At 35.4% G+C, this 26,989-nt stretch overlaps 1 protein-coding gene and 1 long non-coding RNA gene across 51 annotated transcripts in view; one reads left to right on the forward strand and one right to left on the reverse strand.

Annotated features, from left to right (window-relative positions):
* Positions 1-26,989, reverse strand: part of grip1 (glutamate receptor interacting protein 1) — a 359,502-nt gene that overhangs the window by 143,295 nt on the left and 189,218 nt on the right. For 22 of the 50 annotated variants that reach the window (XM_073946222.1, XM_073946219.1, XM_073946213.1 and 19 more), the window contains exon 1: positions 10,759-11,093. The exons of the other annotated variants lie outside the window; for them this stretch is intronic. In XM_073946222.1, the coding sequence (XP_073802323.1) occupies positions 10,759-10,813 (55 nt within the window). In that variant the 5' untranslated portion in view covers positions 10,814-11,093. Of the gene's footprint in view, positions 1-10,758; positions 11,094-26,989 lie in introns of those variants that run through there. 50 annotated transcript variants of the gene reach the window in all.
* On the forward strand, positions 1,385-21,125 carry LOC103910424 (uncharacterized). Its single transcript, XR_660760.5, has 3 exons — positions 1,385-1,603; positions 1,718-1,873; positions 20,124-21,125. It is a non-coding gene; the product is annotated as an uncharacterized lncRNA (long non-coding RNA).

Raw genomic sequence — 26,989 nt, forward strand, 5'->3', positions numbered from 1 at the left:
ATTTTAAAGCACAATTCTGGCAATTTTTAATATGACTTTCCTAATTCTTATTAAACGGCACCTATTTTACCTCTTTTTCAAGATTTAATCTAAGTCTTTTGTGTCTCCAGAATGTGTCTGTGAATTTTCAGCTCAAAACACCCATCAGATTATTTATTATACCTTTTAGAACATTGAGGTTTTCTGCTTTGAATAATGTTTAGCTGTTTTTGTGGCCTTTAATGGTAGCTTGTCCCGTCCACGTTCCCACATTTCTGTCAAGAGTGTGCCACCATCTCTGCCTCGGCTGTGTCAGATAAACAGCACAGTGACAGACATGAAGGAAGCAGATCTCATGTAACAGTTGTGAGAAATACAGTAAAAACTTTCCCAATGAGTATTCAATGTATTTGATGTGGAGATAATTCAAGCCTTTCGATGAGTCACGCACAATGTCGTTACAAAGTTTACGCGCATACACACACATACACACACTGTATGGATATCTGTTATGTTGATGTACAAAATTACCTGATTTAATGTCCACAAACAGGGTTGAAGCGTCTTTTATAATTATGCTGACGCGGCTGTGGTGATAAAGACGGTAAAATTGCTGTAATTCATGACAAACATGCACTGTTAATCGTTTTAAACTCATTCTTAATCACATTTGATGATGATTGATAATCACAGAGCGCTGAACAGATCTTTTAATCCCAGTTGCTTTGTGCATGTCCTGTCTTGTTGACATTATTATATGTGTTACTACAGAGATATGTTAATATGTGGCTGTCAATCAATTCTGTGGGCGGGGAAACCGCACTCCTATGTCACGTTGCGGTGGGCCTTAAAATGTGAGGGATTTGGATCCTATTTTAATGTAAGAAAATTAAAAAGGGACTTATTGTGTTTATATCACCCTAGTATGACAGTGGACACACTACACCTACACAGTTCTGTCCAAACAGGTGCCCCTAAATAGTTATTAATGTAGCAGTTATTTTAGGCATTAGGTAGGATATGAAATATGGAATACAATCGTGCAGAATATGTACTTTAAAACCACTAATAAACAGTCAAAATTATAATCATAGGAAGGTAACAAGCTACTAGTTAATAATAATAATAATAATTGGTACTTAAACTAAAGTGTTACCTAATATTTTTCCACAATTCATACAGCCTTTGATAAATATATATGGTAAACGTGAACAACGATTGCTGCATTTGTTCTAAGACAAGTGTTCTCCAGATGCACCGTTTGATGTGTTGCCAATGTTTCTATTAAACGTCCTGAAAAAACTGACTTTATTCACACCGGCTGTTTGGGTTTGTTGTGCTATTTGGGGTTGCATGACGCTCTGCGCAGGTTCCAGCTTTACTACCCAGCCATACGGAAGCAGATGATGACACCCTGCAGGCAGCTTAACCAATCAGAAGACACGCATCCCGTAACACAACCTGTCGAATAACAGCGCTGACACTGCAAGATTAAGCAAGCCAGAAGACCGAGCTCTGGGTCACTACATGAATTTGGGGAAATGAGCTACACGCACACACACAGCAGCGCTCGAGGACACACGCTGAGCCGCTGACACAGGCAAAAGCAAAGCTACCCTAGCATGTAATGAGGCTAATGAAGGCTTCTGTTCTGAATCAACACTGCTTGTTTGTGTGCACGAACGCCTGTTTATAGGGTGAATAGATACTGGCTAAATTGGCTGTGATTTCTCTCTAGGTTTGACGAACATCATAATAGTAGAACAGACTGTTTCTATTGGCTATTCAAAACTGCAACGGGATTGAAGACCAGCTGGAGGCCGTCACTTCCTGCCAAAAGTTGGACACAGGGATGGAAATTACTTAATTGGGCCTGGGAGAAGAGACAGCTGAGGTAGGACTGCCATTTAAGAGTATTGCTTCACATTATTATGTTGTATGAGAGGTGATATTTAAAGCCAGTCGAAGCTGAGGTTGAGGGATACTTATCTGTCCCCTTTTAAAAAATAAATAAAAATCAGTACACTTAACCTTTAAAAAACTCTGTGACATTCCTATCCTCTGGGGGACATTACAGAGGGGCTGCAAAGCAACAGAATACAGTCCATTCCCAATAACAGACTTTCTCATGGCACAAAGGTTATTCTGCTGAAGAAAAAAAAGAGACAGGGCTGATTGAAAACGCAATGGAGTCTGAGAGGCTCCAGTCGCCTTGATCGCCTCACATATCAGTGGAACGACCCAAAGCCCTGACACTTCATCGGCCTGTGCTTGGAAGGTAACGTCACAGAGCTGATATTGCTGACAGAAATTATTTACTTTAACCTTCTGCAGTCTGTTTTGCTGAGGTAAGAGACGACTTAAGTGCACTAAGTGCGAAACTTCAGAATCCAACTGTTACTGATATGACAGGAGTGCTATTTGTGTTATGTGTGCTAGTTGTTTATTTGTGACTAGGGTTAACTGCCCTTGTGCAACAAGTCATTGAAATGAATAGGTTTTATAGTGCAGCGAAGCACTTTCTGCATCCAGTCTGAGAGCCACTTCACACGGCGCTGAATACTGCTGGATAGCATAGCGTTTTTTGACTCATATTTTCAGTCATTTTTCTCTTTCAGGCAAAAACTAAACAAAATTGAAAATATCATTCTATGCATCCCTTATTTGTGTCTATAGACATGTTTACCTACCGTTAAAACTATAAATAAAGTATTGTGGCTATATGTAAAATACAACTGCTACTGATATCACACGAGTGCTATTTGTTAATTTGTTATTAGGGATGCACCAAAAGGAAATTTCTAGACTGAAACTATGGATGCACTTGGCCAAAAGCTAAAACTGAAAATCTTTTTCATTACTCTTTTATCATTTTATTAAATACTATAATGTGATTTAGTAAGACTTTTTCAATTTAACTTAATAATTTTTATTACATAAAAAACTAATGAAATAACCACTAAACAACCATAGAGGCATCATTTTACCAGCTATGACAGCAAAGAAGCGCTATTGGAGAGTGTACTTGTGCAACACAAGCCATTGAAATGAATGGGTTTTATAGCACAGTGAAGCACTTTCTGCATCTGGTGTGAAAGCTACTTTAAACTGCGCTGAACACTGTTGGATAGCATAGCGTTTTTTGACTCATATTTTCAGCCATTTTACTCCTTCAGCCCAAAATTCAACAACGTTAAAAATGCCCTTCTGTGCATCCCTTATTTTTGTCCATAGAAATGTTCGCCTACCTTTAACAACTATAAATAATGTAATGGGTCTGTATGTAGAACTTATAAAACATTGTTTCTAGTGTGTTTAGTGTGAACACAGACAGAATGTTGAAAGCATAGGAGGACTCATTGCATCATTTGCAGTGCTTCATGTGAAATGGCACTGATATTGAACTATTTTCATAATCAAGCTTTAAATAGAAATCCTATTGAGAATTAATGTCAGTTTGACATAGCAAGAAAATAAAACTTAGACAAAAGTACCCCTAGAATAACCTAATAACACTCCACTGCAACAGCTTGGCATGGCCCATTGCATTGGTCCGACAGGTTTTGAATGGGCACAAACCCATCATATTTTCTTTTCACAAAAGGTGTGAATCAACTTAATTAGTGTACTTGTTTCCCCTGACAGGCGTTTAACTGGTCTCAAAGGCTAAAAGTTGACACATCATGACTGTGAACTTCACACTTAATGAGCGCTGTTCTCCAATCCTCCATTCTATATGCCATATTTAAATATAGGATTCTCATTGGGAGCTGTCAAGCCATAATACCTCTAGGTTTTACAGTTTTCAAAACATTCGCCATTACGCAAGACAGCCAAAGCAGCACCTCCAGCACCACCTCCTCATCCTGGCACTAAATCCAGCTGTCAAGCAAACGTAAAAGGATTGATGGAGGCTGTTCAAAGTGAAAGCGCTGGAGATCAGGACAGACGTGTGCCAGCAGAATGAATAAGAGCCAGATGCGGTGAACACAGCATCTCTCATCTCCGGAAAAAAAAAATGAACACCTGACAGATTTCTTTTGAAACTCCAGCCCTGGCGAAAGAGCTTGGAGCTCCGTGAACTCTTCTGAAGCCATGATAGCTCCTCCGACGTGTGAATGGAACAAGAGAAAGGTGTGAAGCTCATATGTCTGCACCGCGCAGCTGCAATTTCTGTGGATGAATCCTAGAGATGTGAGAAAATTCATAATAATAATAATAATGCAGTATGTTCAGCTGGATCAACAACTAGTCCATCTAGCATCTTAAGATGCTTATTAGGGGACATTTACATAAAGCACATTTTGAGCCGCAAAACAGCTGGTATATCACAGCTGTTTATAGTGTACCATTTAAGGTCCAATTGTATGGTTGAACTGACTATAAGGGGAATATTTGTTTGGATAATATCTTCGAACAACAATCAACGACATGCACTGTAACGGTGTTTTTATTTCTTCTACCCAATTAGGCAGAAATCCTCTCGGTGAAAACAAACTTTCAGTCAGTCTGCCACTGCAAGCAGCCATTAGTCCAATCATCTATCTATTAACCACTTAATATTTATGTAAACTGTGGCACATTTGTTTTCAGGATTCTTTAATAAACACACTGTCCAAAAGAACAACATATATTTGAAAATAAAGCTGCAAGCAGCATTTATCAGGACCAAGCGGCCCAGTGGCCACATTATTAACAAGCTACAGAGCAACTGGAAAATTCTTTAGCTTTTTGGTAGAATGGTCTGAGCCAAATTAAGTGGAAATTGGGCTGATGATCTATGCAGAGTTCAAAACAACAGATTTTCAAACTAATTCGAGATGATGGACAGGATGGCGACTCAATTAGGGAATAAGTTACATCAATGTTCTCTGTACGATACAAGGAATCTAGGGTACATGCAGGTATCCTAAAAGTAATTTCAATACCTTTTTAAAGATCTTCTCTGACTATTTTAAAACCTCATCGCAAGTTCTAATCAGTATCAGACCTTTAACTTAATAAACAGTTGTTAATCAATAGTTGTAGTTAAATAAATAAACAGAGCACAACCATGCAACAGAACTCGGATAAGCTCAGAAGAAACAAAGCTTGAAAGAATAAATTCTGCGGTTGTTTTCAGCGACAGGATTCAGCTACTGTTTAAACTCGTCTTTCTCCAACCAGGAGTTTGCAAACTTAAATTTTCCCATTTTACCATCTGTTACGCTCTATGGTTTCGCTACATGTGATGAGCGTCAAATCACCTTCTCGTGTTTGTCGAAAAATTACGTCACATCACCTGGACAGAGAAGCTAGGCTGACACACCCTGGCCCGAACCAATCGCATGCATCAAGCACACCGTTGTTAATATTAGGACGAATATAAATATATTCATGCTTCTTTGCATAAACACTTTGGACAATGCTTGAACAAAATTTAAGACCTTGTAAAAATGTGATTAAGATGGTTTAATCCCTTTTAAGGGTTTTAATTTTCTCCTAATTGGTTTATTCACTTTCAATACTTTTTAAGACCCTGCAGACACCCTGGATTCTGCAAGACCAGTTCCATTACAATAGACAAAACAATTCAAAAGTTATTTGAGAAATTATGTATGATTCCTATTGATAAAATTGAATTGTTTGTCAATTTTACCCAGAAGGTGGTGCAAACTGAGGTAGTTAGGTCAATGTCAGGTCCAGAATTTTGTACCCCATTTGGTTCAAAAGTTATAAAGATAAACAAAAGTGAAACTCTGGATAAGTTGTGGCGCTACAGAGTTTGAGTTAGAGAGTCCAAATTTGTTGAAGATCAGACAGTGTGATCAGAACCAGAAGCGATACAATAGCGATACAGTGCTTGGCCCCTAAAAAAATGTAACATACATGTTTTAGAGATCCATTTAATGCATTCTTGCATTAAAAAATACTGATATAAACAATAAATTGCACACTTTTGGAGTCAATTATTTTTTCAGTTGAATTCTAGTGTCTATTCATTAATATAATGATGCACCTTTTTAAGATCACATTGTACAATACAAATATTTTGAGCCATACACATATTTTTATCCTCAGTAGGTGTTTTATCTTTCTATCTGGTGTGATTCAGAGCTTATCAGCTGGTTTCCTTAATGCAGTTCTACAATCTGAGCTCTAAATTGTTTTTCAGTAAGAAAGCAGGTGGCCAGAGCCACAGAGCTCAGTGCAGCAGGGTTACAGTGCACCCACCACTGACTGCTGAAGAAAGGAAATGGAAAATGTCCCTTATCAGAGTCAGGAGCGATTAGCATACCAATTATTACAGTAGGAACAGTGTGACACAGCTAAAAAAACAGCTGCCAGGAACAGACACACAAACCTGGATGCGAACACAAGCTAAAACAAACACAAGCAAACCTATAAGCACACAAACTCCCACACAAGCACAAATATACAATCAACAAAACAAACAGACGCTTTTTTTCACCCCGTGACTAGAACATCCAAGATACAGCCAGATCTTTCTGCCCACCTTGTCTCCTAAGGAAAGCAGTACAGTTGTGAGTGGCAGTGCGGATGGCTTGACTCATTACCATACATGCAACTAAAATATAATTGGCACGGCTCACAGAACACCTGCAGAGGTGAAGGTAGGCATGCTTTTTCCAGTTGGTGGAGGGAAAAAAATGGAATAAATTAATTTCAAATCAACAGCAGTGTCCCATCTTTCAAGTCGCCAAAAATCATCTTCGATTTAATTTAAGGGTTTTTATGCACGTTCTCTTTATTTCGTGAATATAAGGAGCAGCAGCAGCCAACACTTTGGGCCTCTTTTTCATTTTCTGACTGAATGCCTGCAAATGTGTAACAGAGATATAAAACCGACAGGCCATGGCACAATAAATGCCAGTACAAAGACAAATGCGCCGCACGGCTAAGGCCTGGAACATCTGATCTCAAATGAGATGACAATTCATCAGCAACAAGGGCTGCAATGGACACTGGTAAAATAAAGGAAGCTGCTTTTTCAGTATGGTAGAGATCATCTACATTATTCAGCACTGTTAAAAGAGGGAACTTTCAGTGAATACTTCCCTAATATGCTGTTTTGATTTCCAATTTTTGTTTAAGAGGTCGCCTCTTATAGGTTCACATCTAAAAAAGGTCAACAAATGCTTTAATATTTAATTTTTTTAACTTGCTGATTGGTTTCCCAGAGATGGGTTGCAGCTGGAAAGGCATCCGCTGCGTAAAAACTTGCTGGATAAGTTGGTGGTTCATTCCGCTGTGGCGACCCCGATTAATAAAGGGACTAAGCCGACACGAAAATGAATGAATGAATGAACTTGCTGATTGGTCAGTCTGTTGGGTTCTGTTGACCAATTACAGTATATGTTAGAAATCAAATATCATTACACTAAAAAAATAACTAACTCTTAAGATTTATTTAAAGATTTAAGATAAAGAATTACTTACAATCTTATATCATGTATAATTAACTTGTCAATACTATGTAAAATTTACTTAATTATTTAGGAGTCTTAGGTTAAACATTAAGTAAAAGTTCATTGATTATCTTTGCTTTTGAGTCTTTATTTATTTAAATGAACCAAGTAATGTCATTTTCTTGTTTTAGCAGAAGAAACCTGCTTTTATCGATTTAAATAAATCGTTTTAGTTACAAATACATTTGGTGCAACTTGATTTAATTAAGACAAACATTTCCACTTGAAATGTGTTATTTCACTTTATTTTAAGCTAATTTATTTAGCAAGAGCAAATTTACTTTATAAATGCTTACTGATGTCAGCGCTAGGGTTAGCACAGCTATGATTGTCTGAGTGAAGCGTCAAACATTAATGCTGATAATAAAAATGCCAAGACCCAAAGCATGAGTGCTGGTCTTCTGCAAGGTGGAAACCTTAAAACTAAAAGACATACTCAAAGCTCTTCTTAACCTACAAACTAATGATGAACAAACTCTTAAGTCTTTCTCTTATTTAAACTTCTAAGATTGCTTTTCAAAATACTTTTCTTTTAATTCAATCACTTGCAAAGCATGCTGGGAACTATCCATTGCGACATATTCATTACTAAAACTTACTTAATATTACTAGGTTTGCGACGATTAGAAAATATTTAAATATTCAGAGTAAATAAATATTAATATTTAACTCGTTCCACTCATTTAATTTATTACATGAAGTAAATGTGTTAATACTAAACATGTACTTAAATTCTAGTTATCCTTGACATGTATTATTACAATTTAAAAATTAGGAAAGTCAATTAATTAGATTTGACTACACTAAATCTAAGTTGTTTCTTTCAGTGCACCGTATAATTTGAATCTCTTCCTCAGCCTGTAAACAGATTGATTTGTGCATCCAGCAAACAATTTTGTGTTTAATAGACGTCTAATAGACATCTAAACGTAGACAGCTTGGCTGAAACAAGGCTAAAGTTGGGCTGTCAGTGATAGACATCTAAGAAAAGCCAAAGACTAGACTAGTCATCAAATAGACAGACTTTATATGTGTAGTCATTCATTTCTGTTTATTTGATGACTTGTCTAGTTTTGGCCTATTGTTAGACGTCTATTAGACTTACACTGACAACCCAAATTTAGCCTTGTTTTAGCTAAGACGACTATGTTTAGATGTCTATCAGACATCTATTAATCATCAAACATGCTTGCTGGGCAGTAACATATACTTAATTTTAACTGTATCAATCTAATCTTTTAGAAGCACATGCAAAGTGGAAACAGCATCCTCTCAACAACATGGCCAAGGTATTCACATGTACCCAATTATACGTTTAGTCATTGTCAGCTTGTCATTAGCCCAAATGAACCCTTTTATGTGACTATCTTTTGCTATCGTTCACCTTTAATGCTTCTCACTGTTGCAAAACATCCCCTGATATCACCAGACAAAGAAATATTAGGACATTTCTGATGTAATTAGCATTACACATTGCTTAAACCTTTTGTGTTCTGCAGCCATCAGCCTACTGAAACCCCAACATCAGTGTCCATTAGCTTACATCACCTGCCTGAATAAATTATTCCTCATACACTCTCGCTTCATCTATAAGTGACGACTCGCTGACTCATCATGAGTAAAATGAGTCTACCTAAGATTATAAATCCACACACACACACACACGCACATAGAGAGAGAAAGGGAGTCCGAATGAAAAGCTACATTCATACTGCAAGCTAAAGTAGCCTGACCTTTCGCATAAAACAGCATATTCTGATATATTCATCAAATTTTTTAATATCATAACTAATATATTGTGAATTCTCAAGTCTGTATTTTCCAGCCACATTAAATTCAAACGCAGGGAATGTGTAAAATTACATATTAAGATACATTTAGCTAAATGTATGCATTAAAGGTTTTATGAATGCAACAATGTACAGTATTAAGCCATGTTCAAGCTGGCCTCTGAGCATGCTAAATGTGTCTGAACACTGCAACAGTTCAGCAGTTTTAAAAACATAAGTTCAGCACATAAATAATAAATCTAAGTTGTAAATAAATGCAATAAACTCTACTTTAAATTCAACTATAAGGGAAGCACTGTCACTTATTGATCTTCTATTGGCCACAAAGATGGATTAAATCACCTAACTTGAACTCCTACAGGCTGTCAAGAATAATAATAATAGCAAAACACACAATACACATACACTATTTGAGAGCGTACCAGGTTTGTTGAGATTTGTGAACGTTCATGCCATGATCCACCAGATCTGTGTCATAGAAAGGAAAAAAAAGTGGAATTTGGGACACATTCAACCACGCTGTAGATTTAACAAACCCCAGGAGGCAAGATCTATAGGGGAAACTATAGGACAGACACACAACAGCATCAATAGCGTGTCAGGGGAAATCAGATGCGAACATCTGCAGATACAAGTTTACACCAGATACCTTAAAGCCTAGAAACAAGCACACGCAGAACCCTCAACCATCCAGTTAAAAACTGATTTGTGCAGGGATGAAAGGGATCTTCATTCTGGCCAACATGCTTCTTTTTTTTTTACACACAGCCAACTGGGTATTTACTCATCTTATTGAGGTCAAGAGTTTTCCCCTGGGGGAGGATAACTTGCAGTATTTATGACAACTCCACCATTTCACATCTCTTAAGCATTGCCAAGCTGGCTAAGTCACACAAACCATTACTAGTCAAGGGAAAACGCACAAAAATAATTCATCAGTCTAGCAGTCCTCTCACTATTTATAGTCACCGAACAGCTTACAAAGAAGCCCACCAGTCAAAATGCAACATGACACGCAACTCATCATGATTCAGTTAAGTTTGCTCTAGAGATGCTTAAAACAAACCCTGCTGACATCCAGCCTGTTTACCACAATCAACAGACAAACCGTAATCCCAAACCCCAGCACGAAGCACTGTGCCTTCAGGTAAATAATTAACAGGGGAGAAGCTGTCAGGCATATTCTTATTGCTTCTTTAAAAAACGCAGCATGTTCTGTTCCCTTACAAGTGCACTAAGCAGTCCACCAAACTACAGCTCACCGCTGTTAAATATTAATCAAACGGGGGCGGGTGAGAGATGCTCCAGTGCGTCTTTTTTGGCTCCAGGCTTCATGCGAGAACATTTCAAAACAAAGACACGCGGTTTGATGACCATCCGTTGTGCTCCATCAGGTCCGGTGACCCCGCTCTGCGTCTAAATGCCCTGCGTAAACGTCCGTAGATCATTCAAGAACGCGCTCGCATAACGGGGAGGGCAGCATTAGCCATAGGGAAGGATGAAAACCACCGAGACCGTACCTTTGTTCACTCTCCGCAGTATCTGGCATCGGCATTTGAAGGAGACGGCTATCATACTAGCTCAGCCGAAGTGCTCATCCAAGGGCTCCGGTGCAAGCAATTCCGCGCACATACATAGCAAGCAGAGGCGCCGCGTCCCACCGGAGAAAGGCAGTGTCCGTACGCGGTGCAGAGCTCGAGTCATGCACTACGTGCCCGCAACGCTTAAATCCGTGCTTTAAAACCGCAAATCATATTTTTCCACATATATAAAATCCAAGGAAAGCGCGCGCGACACAGGAGCACGCAGAGCGCGGCTGATGCGTCTCATCTGAGACTCGGTCTGATCTGAATGGGCTTTTAAAGTTGCATGCTTGGTGTATTCAGGAGTAGCTGTTGTACCTGAGCACAGCAGGAGACCACTGACTGCACCGTCGTTAAAATAGCTATTATTTGCAAAAGGTGTCAGATATGAACTTTTCCATTAAGACGTATTGTGTGCCGCTGGACTTATTATCCTTATGAGCGCAGTTTAGATTCAATCGATTCATTAACATAAATTCGCAATCAGAGTAATTAGATGTCGAATTGCTTGAAGATTAGATGTGGAATTACTGGAAAAGACCCGGCCTCTTTCAGTCATTTTCTGTGCTTGTTTAAAAATAGATGTTTTGTTTGGCAATGGAATGTCAATAAACGTCGATAAAATTATATTATTATTATTATTATTATTATTATTATTATTATTATTATTATTATTAATGAATGAATGAATAAATCATTCACTAGACATTACAGAGCGAACCCACTGCCAATCTTAAAAATCGAGGACATCATCACCATCATCATTATTATCATCCTCATAGCTCCTTTAAACATTGGGTTTAAACAAGCATCATCTTAAAATGCATCTACATCAACAACTACATGTACATATGCGAATGCAAATGTAATTCTTGGTCCGGGAGATTGCTATGGTGTTGCTATGCTGTTGCTAAATTAATATATGTGGTCACCAAGTGGTAAGATGGATAGAAAGAGTTCTGTATGGTTATGATTTTTTTATCATAAAATAATGAAACAAACAAACGATAAATAAATAAATAAATAAATAAATAAATAAATAAATAAATAAATAAATAAAAACAGCTTGCTTTAATATATAACATTGCACTGTTTCAGGTCAAAAAATGCTATTATATTATATTATATTATATTATATTATATTATATTATATTATATTATATTATATTATATTATATATAACACCATATATAATTTTCATAAACCAATTATATAACCATTTGGGATAGAGGGATGTTATCATCTGCTTTTCTCTTATTATGCAGATGCTTATTTGAGCTGAAAAGAAAAAAATCAAAGTTAACCTTACATAAGAGCGCAATTAAGAGCTATCAATTCCCCCAAAGTCGAGAGCAGAATAATTATCATTATGGACACTAAAATACCAAATCACATTATTTTTTGCCACTTCAAACGAAGACAAGAACTAATTTCTGCACATCCGACAACAAGATTCTCTCGCACCTTCAAATACACATTTCGGAACTGTTAATTAGCCAATAGATTCTGTTTATTTACTCCTTAAATTTGCATAATGCCAGTCATATTGGTATCAAAAATGGACTTGGATAATTTACAGGGCAGCAGTGCATTTAAACCACACATTTAGGTTAATGGCAGTATCTCTTGGCATTATCAGACATTCAGAGGCATGATAACCCTGACGACAACAAGGGGCCGGGTATTAAAGGGGCCTGACTCTGTGTCTGGAAAATGCCCGAATGTGTGTTTAGCGTGAATGAAAGTATTAAGGTCATCGCCACCATATTCTGATCCTCCCCTGATGCTTGTAAGAAGAGTCAGATAAAAGCCAAAAAGGGTCTAATCTCTCTCTCGTCATCCCCCCTTGATTTTTTTTTCTATTCTCTACATTTTAATTTTGTCAAACGTCCAGGCTGACAGTCCAGACGAGTGGATCAATGTTCCTGAAGAGAGGGATGAGGTTTGCTGCTTGGATTATGCATAGTGATCAGATTACACACATGCAGGGATTAGTCTGTGCACTTGGATAAATAATGCTCTGGACTGTCACTATGTCAAGATGAGAGATGCATTATTGGATGCCATGCATGGTTAACTCAAACAATATATATAGATCATTAGTGTAGCGCAATATAATCAAGACACATTTCCACAAAACTGAATGATGTTTTTTTACTTAATTTAACTTTTTAACAGACATCATAACCACATGGTTGATCTTTTATTCATAGGTTATCATTATTATTTTAATTGTTTATTACCATTTATCAGAGTTGTGCCGGCATATTATTAATACAACATGTGGGCCAAAAAAATTATTTTCAAGAAGTGCACCTTAAAGGGTTAAAGGCAATTGAAACTCAAGAACAAACTAACCAATGAGATAAAACCACTTTGCTTTTCTTCTTCTTTCAATTGAACTTGAATAAGTTAGAGAGAGCAGAATATTGTTAATTATTGCAGATCAAACTTAATACTTTAATAAAGTTTGTTGTTTTTATAAGTAACCTATGGATTGGTCAAATTAAAAAAGAGACTGATCTCAGAACTGGAAAACAAGATAATAAAATGCATAAAGGTGCTCATTCTTAAGGTGTTAACAGCTTTATTTTGGTTTCTCTACACTGTAAACAAATCACAGAATTTCACAACATGTTACTGTAATTTTTGACAGTATATTACGTTAGCAGTTTCCCAGAGATGGGTTGCAGCTGGAAGGGCACCCGTTGGCAAGACATGTGCTGGATAAGTTGGCGGTTCATTCCACTGTGGTGACCTCGGATTAATAAAGGGACTAAGCAGAAAAAATGAATGAATTACATTGGCATAACTTTACAGGATTTAACAGTAAAAATTGACAGTGCAATGTTGTATTCAAGGCGGCATGGTGGCTCAGTGGTTAGCACTGTTGCCTCACAGCAAAAAGGTAATTGGTTCAAGTCTCGCCTGAACCAATTGGAGTTTGCATGTTCTCCCCATGTTAGTGTGGGTTTCCTCCAGGTGCTCCGGTTTTCCCTACAGTCCAAAGACATGTGCTATAGGTGAACTGGATAAATTAAATTTGTAGTGTATGAGTGTGTGTGAATGCGAGAGTGTATGGGTGCTGCTGGAAGGGCATCTGCTGCGTAAAAAATTTGCTGGATAAGTTGGCGATTCATTCCACTGTAATGAAATAGAGACTAAGCCCAAGAAAAATTAATATATGAATGTTGTACTCAGAATTTTATAGTGAAAGTAAGGCAGTTCACCTGATTAAAGCTAATTACTGTAAAAAGGGCTATATCTTTTGCACGTTCTGAAACCACATGAAGAGGACTTATGGGAAAAAATCCTGGAGTGTTATTACAAACCATCTAAACATTTATGACTTAAAAAATAGTGTTATATATAGTAATCAATATCAACAATGTCGACGTAGCTACTATTAGTTCCTTACCCGAGAAAGGGCTAACCACAACGTTCTGAACTTCCACATTTTCTCTTCGAAATCTCCAAAATAAGTGAAGATTAAACTCTAAAAAGTCTTTATCTAGTCTTAAAAGGAAAGAATACTCACTGTAAAATAAAAGTTGACACAAAGCAAAATTTTAGTGCAATAAACATCAGGACATTTTTGAATTTACTCAATTTAAATCAAGTCAAGTGAAGAAATTGGGTTCAAAGTTAAGTCAACTTTGTTTTTGTTTTTTTACAGTGCTCTTACAACTGACAACACTTAACATTTTTTCCCTCTAAATGCAGATCCACTACTCAGTTACAGTATTTATACCCAAAACAAATATTCATGCCATTTCCAACACACACAAAAAATGTTCATTTATTTAAAAATTTAAAAGAACTGTAAATAATAAATAAATTTTCAACATTATAAGAATGGTGGTTTAAGCTCAGCAAAAATATTTTTGAACATGGGCAAAGCATGGCAAAGCCTGTCTGTTATGTGGTTAATTTGATGAGCGCACTGTTTGAAGACTCAGAGGAAGCGCTCTGCATCTGAGAGTGTGTTGTCAGCTCTGTGCAAATTTTATGGAGATGTCAGTGAGCTGAAACACTCTCCCACTGTTTAAGACCCACCAGTGCCACATATATGAGGCCTCTATGTGCTCATATTTAAAGAATATGGCCCAGAAAGAGAAACAAACCGAGTAAATCACTGACGTTTTCGCTGTGGCTGAAGATTAAAAATTAACTTTTAAATTAAAAAATTCAGAGACGAATAAAACTTTAAATCCAGCTCGACTCCAACCCAAAATACTCCATGCATGCGAGCTGTAATTTATGCATCCCGCGTGAGAAACCCACAAGACGAATGTTCTCTGCTTGGGATGCACATTTGCATATAATATTTAATCAACGAGGAATATGTTTGAAGACTCTATGAAATGACTCGAGAAGTAAGTTTTAAAGTATTTTTATAATAAAAATAAAAAATTATTTTTTAATATACTGGATATAAATGTATGCATTTTAACTGCTAAATTTTAGTTTCATATATTTAATATATAAACATTGCAAATACATACATAAATGCATAAGATTGTTTAAAAAAAAAATATATATATATATATATATATATATAAATAAATAAATAAATAAATAAATATATATATATATATATATATATATATATATATATATATATATATATATATATATATGTATATATATATGTATATGTATATATGTGTGTGTGTATGTATAATTATATATATATATATATAAATAAATAAATAAATAAATAAATAAATATATATATATATATATATATATATATATATATATATATATATATATATATATATATATATATATATATATATATAATTAAAATTGAAAGCTGCATTTAATATATATTATATAAAATATAAAAATACAGTTAACTGCCTTCAATAAAATATTATATACCATAAATATAGAACATATATTAATAATTAATTTTAAATTAGGTGTAATTTTAATTCATCGCAAGTGTAAAAAATATAACAGTTAATACATGTATGAATTGTCTATAATCAAATGTACCTACGTTTATTTTTATGTAATTTTTATATAAAAAAATATTTATATCAAAATATCTATTTAAAAAATATTTAAGTGTAAAATAATTTTCTATATATAAGCTATATATATGTGAAAATATACAAATTTCATACTATGCAAACAAATGTTTATATATGCCTGCATTCAATATATATTTCATCTTTAAGCTCATGGAGAAATCAGGAATATCCTCAAGCTCAACGATGACCATCTCAATCTCAATTACAGCGACCACATGTTTGCGAAACATCCCTAAATAACAGGAATCAAGTCTCTTGTTCGTCTCCCGGGATGGCGCAATCAATTTTCCCAGGGAAGAGCGTGGCAGGAATGGCAATCAAAGCAGCAGGACACTTTCTGCTTTCTCATAACAGCTCTGAAGGTGACAGCTGCATGACACGAAGCGCAAACGGCTCCATAAGGGCTTCATCTTCGCGTTAACATTTGCATGGCCATGAACGCAAGTAATGGGTGTGAGCCAATGTGAAAGGATGAACGTAAACATGACACACCGGTCTGTTATTAGACCTAACCCTGACGCCTGGCAGGGAGTCCTGGCAAAATTCACCATTAGATGCTGAGAGCGTTTATGTTGGACAGATGGAAAATACAGTTCAAAACATCCCTCCGACTGCTCGCCTCATCAAAGACTTGATTATTTTTCCACTTCTGACATACTGAAATGTACGTCTTGGAGGAGCAGGAATCTCATAACGGCTCTTCAGTAGAAAAATGACAATTATTTGAGAGAATGTGAACAACTATTACAAGAAAAAAAGCCATAAGGCAATTTGCTGTCATTATCGTGAAGGCTGTATATCTTGAGGTTGACATTAAACAGACCATGTCAGATTGAAGCACCGTGTATTAGACGAGAACATGTCGGAACGGGAACATGTTGTACACAAAGAACAAAGCGCGAGGTATTATACATGAGCAGTTAAAAGCCTTCAGTCTATAAAGAGCAGCGGGACAATGGCGGGAGCTGTCCAGCAGCACTGGTGCTGAAATGGCGAGGAAAGCGGATTTCTGTTTTGTGGAACATTAGCAGCCTCTAGAGGTGAGCACAATGAATCGCCAAGAAAAGAGTGTTGATTACCTGCCAACATTTGTTCAGTGTGTCTGAAATAAGGGAAAAATGGGAGTGTTGGCAGGTAAGAGCTTATTATTTGTTTAACTTCTGACACTGAAATGCACGTCTTAAATGAGTGGGGAATCTGGTTTTATTGATAGGAGATGAAAATGTGCTCACTATTTACTCACACTCAATGGTTCCATACCATTATCAGTTTCTTTCTTCTGCTAATTGAAAAAGATGAAAGCTGAATTCTAAAGCATTGCAGGTTTATAAAATGTTTTGAAGTAACTTTTTTTTGTGTTTAAATTTTTATTTTTGAGTAAACTATCCCTTTAAGGGTTATGATGCATTAAAGGGAAAATTCACCAAAAAAGAAAACGTCTTAACAATTTACACTTACTTCTTTTGGATCCATTCCTTTATTAATCTGGGCCACAGCGGAATGAACCAGCAACTTATCCAGCATATGTTTTACACAGCGGATGCCCTTCCAGCTGCAACCCATTAATAGGAAACACCCATACACATTCATTCACACACATACACTACAGAGAATTTAGCTCACCCAATTCACCTATAGCGCATGTCTTTGGACTGTTTCCTCCAGGTGCTGCGGTTTCCCACAGAACATGCAAACTCCACACAGAAATGCCAACTGACCCACCCGAGACTCGAACAGGAGAACTTCCATTGGGATTAGTATAAAAAAATACAATGGAAGTTGATGGCTACTGGTTTCCAAGTTTATTACTCCAATATCATCTTCTGTGTTCAAATGAATATGGATACTCAAACAAGGTTTGTGACAAGTGGAGGATGAACAAAGAGTGAACTGTCACTTTAAATGCATCACAACTGAGTCCTTATATAACGTGGCCTCAATAAATCAAATATATAACTATCATTTCTTTCAGCCCACATAAACCGTTTGCACATCATCCCTCATGACTGGACAGAAAACTGCGGCTATTGGTGTAAATAAACATCACTGTTAACTTGCAATGTGTACTACTGTGTTAAAAAATAAACATATTTAGAGGCATACATGATGATTCATACAGTTTTTACTGCAAAAGATACCAAAAGAAATAATTAGCTTCGAGAATATATTGAAAATTAAGATTAATTAGAGCTGTTAATATTTTTCTTGTCTTCAATATTACAGATTTTTGGGATCAGTGTTCATACAAACTAAATTCAGCATGGTCTTTTTTCAATTGTAGTCAATGAAAGTGTAATTGTGCTTGATTTAATATTGAAGTACTGAAGCGCTGGCATTTCTATCAGCTTAATTAGAGAATATTGTATCATATGTCCACCCACTTACAGTTCAAAACCATGGCACTGAAGAGCAGATTAAAAAGTAATTTCATGAAATGTTTAAAGTTAAATATTAAAGCACGGAACATGTCTAATATATTAAGCAATCGTTGATTAAGCTCATATACAATTTATAAAACTATTTCCATTCCTCTTTGATTTGAAACCCCTTGAAATAATAAACTGAGTTTGACTGCCATTTTAGTGGCCAGCAATTGTATTATTATTCAAATGTAATTTTACCATTTATTTTAAATTTAATGTTTAGTATTTTAATGTTTGGTTAATCAGCATATTAAGACATAGGAAAATGAAAACACACACAGGGCCATCTCCTCTCTCTCTCTCTCTCTCTCTCTCTCTTTCTCTCTCTCTCAAAGCTCTATATTGATTCAGTCTAATGGAAGCAAATTAAAGGTCTGGCCAATATGTGCTGGTTTTGCGTCATATAGTGCGATGAAGATGAGGCACTTTTACCATCTCAGTAACATATTTAGCAAATAAATAGATACTTAGAATTAAAATATTAATCATAAAATTTTATCACAAATCGAATAATAATAATAATAATAATAATAATAATTGTGGTTATTGCTGCAACAACAATAATAAAGTAATTGATGAACATATTAAAATAATAGCATTTAGGGGCGAAGCAGTGTAACACTAACAACACACTCTAAAAAATGCTGGGGTATTTCTACCCATTTCTGGGTGTAATATGGACTAAACTAACTGCAGTTTTTTTTTTTTTTTATTAAACTAATAGGAGCGAATTTAACCCAATGTATGGGGGTTAGTCCATATTTTACCCAATTTGGGTTTAAATAACCCAGCATTTCTTTAAGTGCAACAATAATAATTATACTTATTATTAATTATTACACGCTACATACAGATAAACCTATCTGTTGGGTTAAAAAGTGTCATTTAAACTCAATTGGAAAAAATACATCTATATTTGACCCAAAGTTGGGTAAATTTACTAATATAAATTTAAATGAGTTTTTACACAACATATGGGTTTATCCTTATTTGACCCAGTACTGGATTAAAATAACCCAGCATTTCAGCAAATTGTAACAACACTCTATATTACATCTGTATTATTATCATACCTTTGTGCATTAATACAAAGAAAACTATTACAAATACATATTTGCACTAAAGATATAGTCATAGATTGTCCTTATATACAATCATCATTATATACGGTTAAGTTTAAAGATAGCTCACCCTAAAATAAAAATTCTGTCATCATTTTCTTATTCTTGACTTGTTCCAAGTTTGATCCTTTTTTTTTCTTAATCCTCTGTTAAACACAACAGCTATTTTGAAAAATGTTGGAAACCTGTAACCAATGGCATCCATGGTAAGATAAACCGACATGTGTTAGGAAAGTCAATGGTTACAGGTTTCCAACATTCGTTAAAATATCTTCTTTTCTTTTGTGTTCAACAGAACAAGGGTGAGTAATTGATGACCGAATTAATTTTGGGTAAACTATAACTTTAAATCATGATGCAACTGCATTACAAACACACTAGCATGCACCCCCACACACTAAAAGAAAAAACAAACAAACGGGTTGACTGCAATTATCTGTGCAACTCATGGATGGTGCAGAAAAAATGTTTACTTGGTTTGACCAAAAGTCCTGTGCACTTTATGAACTAACAAACAAAAAAGATGATAATCAGCGGTCTGCTTTTAGCTTATAAAACAGCACAGGCAAAGAAAGATGAACTAGGGAAGAAAAAAAAAACATCACGTCTTACCAATAAACATACAGCATCACCATGAACCGGGGCACTTAAAATTATACAACATGGCAAGACTCCCATAATATCCTCTCATAACATTTCATTTCTATCATTTCCAGCAGATGGAGGAGCTTGGGAAGTTTCACAAACACCAGCGTGACATTGGCTAATCAGCTCAGCAGTTATCAGACTTCCCCAAACGCCTCTTAAAAAAGGCATACCATTACTGAAAGACTGGCAGAAGAAGAAGAAATAAAAAAATAAGCCCTGGCATCTCTGGGAGGACATGATTGGACACTTTTTATGGATTGTGATGCCAACCTCACCTTATATCCCAAAGAGAAAAGCATTTGGCCTTGAGCGGAAATCTTCCATCAGGAACATTTGCAACTCAGGACAGATGCCAAGAAAAAAAAACAAACAGGCTCAGATCAGACGGACGGTTCAGCGCAGATATGGTTTACAACATAAGTGGGCTGGAAATATTATTTTGAAAGACCAAAAATCTCACAGATGTCCCTGTCAGACGGGCTCGTCTTCCAGCCAAGGTGCAACTCAAGCGATTAATAGGTCTATCCAAGCATCGCCATCAAACAAGATTAAAGTGCCTTTTTTCCAGATGAAAGAGCGGCGGGGAAACACAGACTGATGGGGATTTAAAACACAAGAGCGTTGAGTGTCGCTACACTAGAGAGCCAAATGAAACCTTCAATCCAGTCACACGCAATCAGTTTCATTGTTTCTGGGAGATTGAGCATCAAGCATGATGAAACACTGATGACGGTGATCTCTCAAACAAACGCGGATCAGTTTCCGGCCAGGAAGCCCACAGAAAGAGTTAACAAAGGATCTTCCAGCATCTCTCCGTCTCTCTCTTTGAAGGCCACATCAAACACATGCTGTTTGCTGGAGCAGACTTTCCCTCACACTGGAAAAAAAACACCCACAGACACTTGCAGAAGCAGCAGGCCAGATCTTTCATCCCAGTGGATTTTGAAAGCAACTTTGGAAAGTTCCATGATCATTAAGTTTTTGAAAAAATGCTTTCATAAAAATAAAATATTTAGTATTGAAATTATTTACTTTGCATGAAAAGAATAAAATCACACTTTAGACAAGAGAACACGTCTGATTGCACTTTATTTCATCTAACGAATACGGATTTTATCCCTCAGGTCCTCTGGTCAGCTCTTGCTAATTGTTCATAAATCCCACTTGAAATCAAAAGGAGACAGAGCTTTTTCAATCTAAGCTCCAAACCTTTGGAACACATTACCTTTACGAATTAGAGCTTCATCTACATTAAGTGTTTTTAAAAAAAAATCTGTCAAAACTTCTCTGTAAATATTACTATAAATACTATAAATTAGTTTGTTACTTATTTTAAGACTCATGACTATACATATTTTTACATTTATTTTTTATTTTTTTTATTTAATTGTAGCATATATTGTCCTGTCTCTCAATTTATTTGTTTAATTTATCACATTCATGTTGTTTGCTATATAAAGAAAGTTGACCTTGACCTTACGACGTACTTTAAGTATTGGTTATAATCAAATTTAAATTATAACTATCATAAAAGCATGATACATGTGTAAAATTGCTTAAAATTTGTGATTTGACAATTTTGAAAATACGACTGAACTTTAACTCTGAAAACTGGACTGACAGTTTCAATTTACTATAACTTCTATGTTAAGCTGCTTTGACACAATCTATATTGTAAAGGCACTATAGAAATAAAGATGAATCAAATTGATTGAAAAAAATGTACTGAAAATAAAATAGTAATGTAGTATCTATGTTTAAGTATGATTTAGGGTTAAGAGATCTTGATCAGTGGTTCCTAAAGTAGGGGTTGCGGGACAGTGGTCACAAAAATCGTTCATTTTTCATTTTAATAAACTATTACAATTACCATCTTTAAACATAACCTACGGAAGAAAAAGGTAGCTAATAGTTACATAAAAAACAACATGCAAATAAGAAGCCATCAGCCTTTCAATTTATTTGCGACCCCTGGGATGATTATATTATATTAAAGACACAGCATATTCATTTTATGGCACCAGGTTAAACCTTCTGACACCTTTACGGCACTCGCGTGCATCAAAAATAAATGCAGGCCAAAACTGAACAGGATGGTCTGCAAGTGGCATTCTTCAAAATTAAATGATGAATACACTATGGCCTATTGGTATGTGTAAGCCATTGTGTGCAAGATTTTATTTATAAGCTCCTCAGAGGATATTGGGGGTCTTGAAACATTGGCCTTGTTATTTTGGGGGTCGTGGGTTGAAAAGTTTGGGAACCACTGATCTAGAATAGGTCAGTAATATGTGCTTTATACAATATATGCAGGTATTATGTTTAGTAATATAAATGTTTATAAGCAACTAGTTAATAGTGAATTAGCGATTATCTCTTTATAATGTCACTCAAAACTGATTTGACCATTATTATTAATAAATAATATCATTGTGTTTGCTAATGCAAATATTATCACAGTGTAAATGCTGTCAAAAATGCTAAATAAGCAGAGTTTATTAATGTCAATTAATCTGATGAAGTTAAATGTAAAAACATAAAATATTAATAAAATAAAATAAGATTGAAAAATCATTTTAAGGTAGTATTTTATTCCTATCAAATTTATCTAATGAAGTATATATGCAAAATAATAATTAATAATCACAGGACAATTATTTATTTGTTCAAATCTGATGAATTGCACAAATAGAATGAATTAATAAATGAACGAACAATCAAAATCTTTGCACATAGAGACAATCATTTATTTTAATTTCAACTGAGGATAAATAGCCGTACACACCACTCTGTGTAAATGTGCTGCCAAACAATAATAATTATACATGAATTCACACCTTTGCCCATTTCTGCTTGCCTGTTAGTCTTCCAGAAATTCCTCTACAAAACTAGAACATCAAATAACAGGAATGCCATTTTCCCTTCAGCTTTGTTCTCACCTTGGCTGATCATTTCCTGTCCTCCACCTGCTTTTTCCTCCTCCTCTGGAGTCTGATCAGTGTAACAGGGTCTCCATGCATGCGGGCCCCCAGCCCAGCCATGCAGCAGCCGTCGCATTCTGCTTGCACTTCTGTTTCTGACCCAGGACAACAGTCCCACAACCTCTGCGCCTCTCTAATCGAACTTCTCCCATCCTAAAATAACAACTAATTGACCAAAAGCCATTATGTACACCATTAAACATCGCTTTCCTCCACTAGAGGGCAACAAAGTGCACAGAAAATGTAGGTGGAGACGATCAGAGCTTGCAAATGTGAGCATGTGAAGGTGGATTGACTGAAAATAGTGCAGTAGGTGTCAAAAAGAGCTGATCTCAAAAATGTCACCAGGAGGTTGAAAACGAACCCTTACATATACTTGTACAAGCTGGGATGGTTTTTCTGCAATAAAATCAAGAATGGGGCAGCATGGTGGCTCAGTGGTTAGTACAGTCACCTCACAGCATGAAGGTTGCTGGTTTGGGTCTTGGCTGAGCCAGTTGACATTTCTGTGTGGAGTTTGCATGTTTTCCACAAGTTGGTGTGGGTTTCCTCCGGGTGCTCCTGTTTACCCTATAGTTCAACGACATGTGCTATAGGTGAATTGAATAAGTTAAATTGGCCGTAGTGTATGAATGTGTGTGTGAATGAGTGTGTATGGGTGTTTCCCAGTACTGGGTTGTGGCTGTAAAACAAATGCTGGAATAGTTGGCGGTTCACTCCACTGTGGCGACCTTTGAAATAGAGACTCAACCAAATGAAAATAAATGAATGAAGAACATTCAGCAATGTATGAGAACGTTCATCTGCTTATTATGGGGGGTTAATATATAAATATATAAAAGGTATAAATATTTATTATAAGACATGTTTCTCTGTACGGTTCATGTTTTATGAATCATATGTTGTTGATTTTTTTTTCATCCTTCATATTAAATTTAGATTTGGAACAACTATTGCTGTATTGTGCTTTATAAAGTAAAGTAAAACTTTCTTTTCAGTATTATTTTGCCTATTTATCAACTTTTTTAAAGTGTGTTGGAGTCATCAAATGTAAATTTAGTTTATATTTACAAAATATATTTAAGTTTGTCAATAAAAACATCAGAAATAATCTCTCTGGTTAATGATCAGAATTGGAACTATTTTTGTGTTTGTGTGTTTGTGTGACACTGGGTAGGGTTGCATCAGTTGCACAAGTTCTTTCTTAAACTAGAAAACAAAGTCCACACTTAAGACTTAGTAGCTGGATTTATTCTTACTTCGGTTGCACCACATGATCTTAAGGCAAACCGTAGTTTGTAGGTCATAAGCTCTTTGTAAAGACCTGTGTATTCACATTGAATGACGTAGCATCCAATAAAAAGCATTTAAATTGTTAAACTGCTTTAGAATTCTGCACTATACTTGAATCTCCTATATAAAAATGAAACAACAAATGACATTATTATAGTACATTACAGTCAGTCACAGATGATGCACACACCTGCATCGCGAGCCATTAATGCCAACAAAATACACATAAAGTTATCAAAACATTAAAAGACATTCTCGTTTTAATTGATTATTGATAAAAAATTAAACTCAAGAGGTTTGGGAGAAAAATAAGGCAGTGATTAGAGAGAGATCTTTCTTCATTGTCATTGCAAGCTCCTCGATTATTATCTCTTTTCTACCGTAAAACATGGGGAGAAGCTGCCGTAAATATTTAGCTGGAAAGTAGAGTTAGAACTTACTCACTGCTGGTGCAACAGGCCCCTGGACCACAAGTAAGTGTTGATTTTTGAAAATTCAAATGCCTACATAATCTGAAAGCCATTTGCCTGTGCTTAATTTCATTGATTGTTAAAGTAGTACAATGTTACATGCAACTTTTTGAAAATCTGGAATCTGGGGGTTCAGAAATATAATATATTGAGAAGAATCACCTTTAAAATTGAACAAATTAAGTTCTTTGCAATGAACATCCCCGATCTTTTGTTTTGATATACTTACACTAGGAAATTAACAAAATGTCTTCATGAAACATGATCTTTACTTAACATTATAATTATTTTGCCATACAATCTATAATGCTACCCCATACCATGTTTTTTTTTGGCTATATAGCTAAAATAATACAGATGCAACAAAAAAAAAAAAAATGGTTTTGCTCAATACGTTGTCTGGGTTTATGTGTATGTATGTATGTGTGTGTGTGTGTGTGTTGAGCTGAATACTGTGGATGCATTTTGAACAAGCAGTGCACAGGGAAACAATATGCAGAGTAGCTCATGAATATTATGAATATGAATGATTTCTCCATAGGGTTTCTTAATATGTCAGTAAAACCATATGGATTTTGATGGAGGATGAGCACAGTATAATGACTTGCTCTGACTCAGCAAACACACACACACACACACACACACACACACACACACACACACACACACACACACACACACACACACATAACTGTTAATGCACTAGGTAGTGCATTGACCCTTTTCCCACATCACAGTTGACCGCTGCTAATCTAAACACTTAGGTCAGTTGACCTAGAATGATTCCTGAATATAAGAGCAGAACACAATGAACCAATGCAGTAACACACAGAATGAGAGAGAGAGAGATGACGAGATAAAAAGAGAGAGAATGAGAGAGAGGCGGAGTCAACATCAGGGTCAGGCACAATTAAACAGGCCACTGTTGACTTTGATCAATCAAGCTCTTAATGATGTGAAGTTCACTGCAGTAAATGGATGTGCTGCTGACATTTTAATAGAGGAAGAGGAAGGCCGTAAATCATCAGATGAGACTGACGTAGAGCTGATGATGACCAGCAGAGGGAGCCATTTTACCAGGTTTGCTTTTACAAGTGATCCAGACTGTATGTGAGAAACTCAAATTATTTAAACTATGGATAAAATATTTGTTAAAAAGTTAAGAAACAATCACCACAAAATAATAAAACTAAAAAAGGTAGTACAGCATGGAAAATTGTATATAATGTAAATTATATATACAGAGAAAAAATGTATACACTTGTGAACGCACAAATAATCATTTTTAATATACTGATAAAAAGTTACATGCATAGAGGCTGACATTGCAGGAATAAATGACATTATAAACTATATCTTAAGAGAAAATTTTTTTTTTCTCTGATTTGTAATATTTTACTGCAAAAATTATATGAACAATTGAATAACATATATAAACCTATTTATGTATAATAGATTTATTACTTTTGACATTACGTTGTAATAGTTTTCAATATTATTAAGTGAAATCTGAATAAAAATCATTGAAAAAAGATTATGTGTTTCTTAAACCTCAGAAAACATAGATACATAAAAAAATGATGATTATGGGATATAATAAAATATGTAATAATATTTTAAATAATTTTTTGCAATATTATTATTATCAATAAACTAAATGTGAACAATATACATTACGAAACACAAATATTCAATTAAAACAACATTACTTAAATTAGTATACAATAAAATATTAATTATATTATTAAAACTTTTGTTATTATTATTATTATTATTATTATTATTATTATTATTACTACTACTACTACTACTACTACTACTACTACTACTACTACTACTACTACTACTACTACTACTTTTATTTTAGCACATACACACATTGGTCTTTTGGAAAATATATGTTAAAAACTGCTTATTTTAATATAATAGCTAACGTTATTGCATATAAATGAATCCAAGCCTTTGATTGTTAATATTAAATATCACCCAGTCAAAGTGGGCTTGCAGTAAAAGCACTGCTGGTCTCAGAGACCAGCAGGGCCATAATAAAGGAATGACAGACAAGAGTCATCAATCTTCGTCAGTGTTATTACAGAACACTCTGCTCGGCTATCAGCATATCTGCATTTAATCAGGAGCAAGGCCAGCCAGAGGGCATACGGATGTTTCTGTGTGTGTGTTTCTGTTTTG

The sequence above is a fragment of the Danio rerio genome, chromosome 4 (genome assembly GCF_049306965.1).
Source record: "Danio rerio strain Tuebingen ecotype United States chromosome 4, GRCz12tu, whole genome shotgun sequence".
Classification (NCBI taxonomy): domain Eukaryota; kingdom Metazoa; phylum Chordata; class Actinopteri; order Cypriniformes; family Danionidae; genus Danio; species Danio rerio.